Below are 2,500 nucleotides of genomic sequence, written 5' to 3'. Positions count from 1 at the left end.
CCAACCGATACGTCTGGACGTGGCCCCTCAGATCCTGCCGCACCTCCCGACACACCTCCGCTCTCCGAACCCGACGATTCGCTACCCTCTCCTCTCTCGCTTGTCCTATCGTCCCTTTCCCGTGATTGTTCTCGTTCACGATGATGATGGGCCGGATGTGGGGTTTCTGGTCCGACAACGTCCAATAATTTATCCTCGTCGTCCAACATATCGTTCGCCGAATTCGACGATCGTCTTTTATCAGGCGATGCTGGACCACCCGACGTCAAACGAGAACCGCCTCCCGATACCGTCAACAGCGCCTGCCTTCTGCAACAAATAGACGGAGTTAGCAATCTTTTATAGTTTATACATTCCTTCATTATCATCAATTCTTAATGTATTCATTGGATTTCTTTTTCCTTTTCTTTTCTTTTCTCTTTTCTTCTTCCTTTTCTAAACAACAAGTCTATTTTTCTCAACGAGATATATTTCTCTAGTTTTTCTTCTTTCAGAATCTCCTATCATTCCCTTTTTCTTTCCCTATTTAAAATATAGATAAAATATAGGTAATTTAGTTCGTAGTTGTCCGATAAAAATAATTGATTAACTTCGTTAATTCATCCGTCGTAATTACCAGTAGATAGAGTAAATACCAGTGTGGGAGGGGGGTAGGGGATAGAGGTGGGCATAGATGGAGTTGGGAAGGGATGGAAGGGGAGGTGGGGGAGGGGAAAAAAAAGATAGATCGACTTGACACGGATTTTCAAACGGATCGGAAGGTATTATCTATTGGTTTCGTCGACCTCGGCCGAGAAATTCCATGCGATCGCGAAGCCGCGACGACGCAAAGAGCGTCATCGCATGAAATCAAAAGATCCCGACGAGTAGACGACGATAATTCATTCAATCTCTTTCTCTTTCTCTCTTTCGCATATATACGTATAACATTTAGCACCATTACAAAGGTTGTCTCTCTAACGTAAGTACATTGCTTGCTTTCGCGCTTGCTCGGTTGCTTGCTTGCTTACTTGCCCGTTGTTGTTGCTATTGCTGTTCTCTGTTAATACTCTACGATATGAGATTTATGCGAGCGGGTAAGCATATCGCTTGAAGGTGCCCGTACGTTCTTGTGCTATTAAATTAATTATCTTAATTACACCTTCGACGCCTTTTCCAAGTGTAAAAGATCGTCCTCGTCCTCGTCCTAATCACGATAATAATCTTAATGCATTTTATACATATATATATGTGTGTGTGTGTATTTTTTTTTTTTTTAAGTTAGATACAGCGATCAGATTTTTTTTTTTTTATAAACAATAACGCTATGTTTCTAGCTACGTTCACTTTAAATATATATATATATATATATATATATATATATATATATATATTTTTCTTTTTTTTTTAAGCAGTATTATTCCATTGACGGAAGAACGGAAAAGATGAAAGGAAAAAAGAAAGATAAAGAAAAGGAATGTCTGATTATTCGAACACCTTTTTCCTTTTATATTTATCCATTACCTATTGTAATAGCATTATCTTTTCTTTTTTCTTTTTTTTTTTTTTTTTCTTACGCACTTACTCATTCCTAGACATTTTTAACGAAGAAAGTAAATTATAAGTGTCTAATCATTCTATTAATCTCCTTTATAAACAAAGTATCCTCGATTAGAACATTTTTTGTAGTTTTACATCGCTCTATTAATATACTTTTTTTTTTTTAAATTATCATTCATTTTAAACGATTCTGAACGCATAAAAGAGAGAGAGAGAGAGAAAGAGATAATTAAGAATAAATTTTGCTGAAAGAAACATATTAATATGTCTCAGATTGATACCGATTAGAAAACAAAATCATTGCTATGCTCATAGAAAATAACTTTGTATACGGAAACGTATATTACGAGACAGTGTGTATGCGTCTGTGTGTGTGTGTGTGTGTGTGTGTGTATGTATGTAAGATAGAGAGAAACGATTTAAAAAGACGGTGAGTAGTAAAAGTCGAAGGTTCGATCGGCCGGTGTGCTGTAAGAGGATGCCTAACTCACTTCGTGGCTTAGAAAAGAAAATTCTTCGAACGAGGAACGTGAAACCAGTACGTTACGCGCATGTGTAAATGCATAGATAGTATTTTCTAAACCTACTGTCTCTCTCTCTCTTTCTTTCTCTTTCTCTCTCTCTCTCTCTCTCTCTCTATCTATCTATCTATCTATCTATCTATCTATGTTTCTCTATCTATCTTTCTCTATCAATCTATTTATCTCTTTCTAATGTACATACATATATATATATATATATATATATATATAGGTTGGTCCATATAAAGTGTTACGAACGTCTATTGAAAATTTGTAAAATACAAAGGTACCATTAATACAATATTTTTAATCGTCTCATTAAATTCATCTCGTTTCAATATAATTTATTAATTGATAAATCAATTTTGAGATATTGAATAAAATTAATAATAAAAAGAAAATATTTGAGTAACACAGTATGTATATCAATATCATTGGAT

General features: G+C 35.1%; 1 protein-coding gene across 6 annotated transcripts in view; it reads right to left on the bottom strand.

Annotated features, from left to right (window-relative positions):
• LOC124429127 (optomotor-blind protein) overlaps positions 1-2,500 on the bottom strand; it is a 128,248-nt gene that overhangs the window by 987 nt on the left and 124,761 nt on the right. For 5 of the 6 annotated variants that reach the window (XM_046973992.1, XM_046973990.1, XM_046973994.1 and 2 more), the window contains one exon: positions 1-309. This exon is cut by the window's left edge and continues 987 nt beyond it. In XM_046973992.1, the coding sequence (XP_046829948.1) occupies positions 1-309 (309 nt within the window). The remainder of the gene's footprint in view (positions 310-2,500) is intronic. The other variant, XM_046973991.1, reaches the window with a different exon arrangement.

This window comes from Vespa crabro, chromosome 14 (assembly GCF_910589235.1).
Source record: "Vespa crabro chromosome 14, iyVesCrab1.2, whole genome shotgun sequence".
NCBI classification, from domain to species: domain Eukaryota; kingdom Metazoa; phylum Arthropoda; class Insecta; order Hymenoptera; family Vespidae; genus Vespa; species Vespa crabro.
Note: the sequence above shows the minus strand (reverse complement) of the source record. Positions and strands in the feature narration are given on the sequence as shown.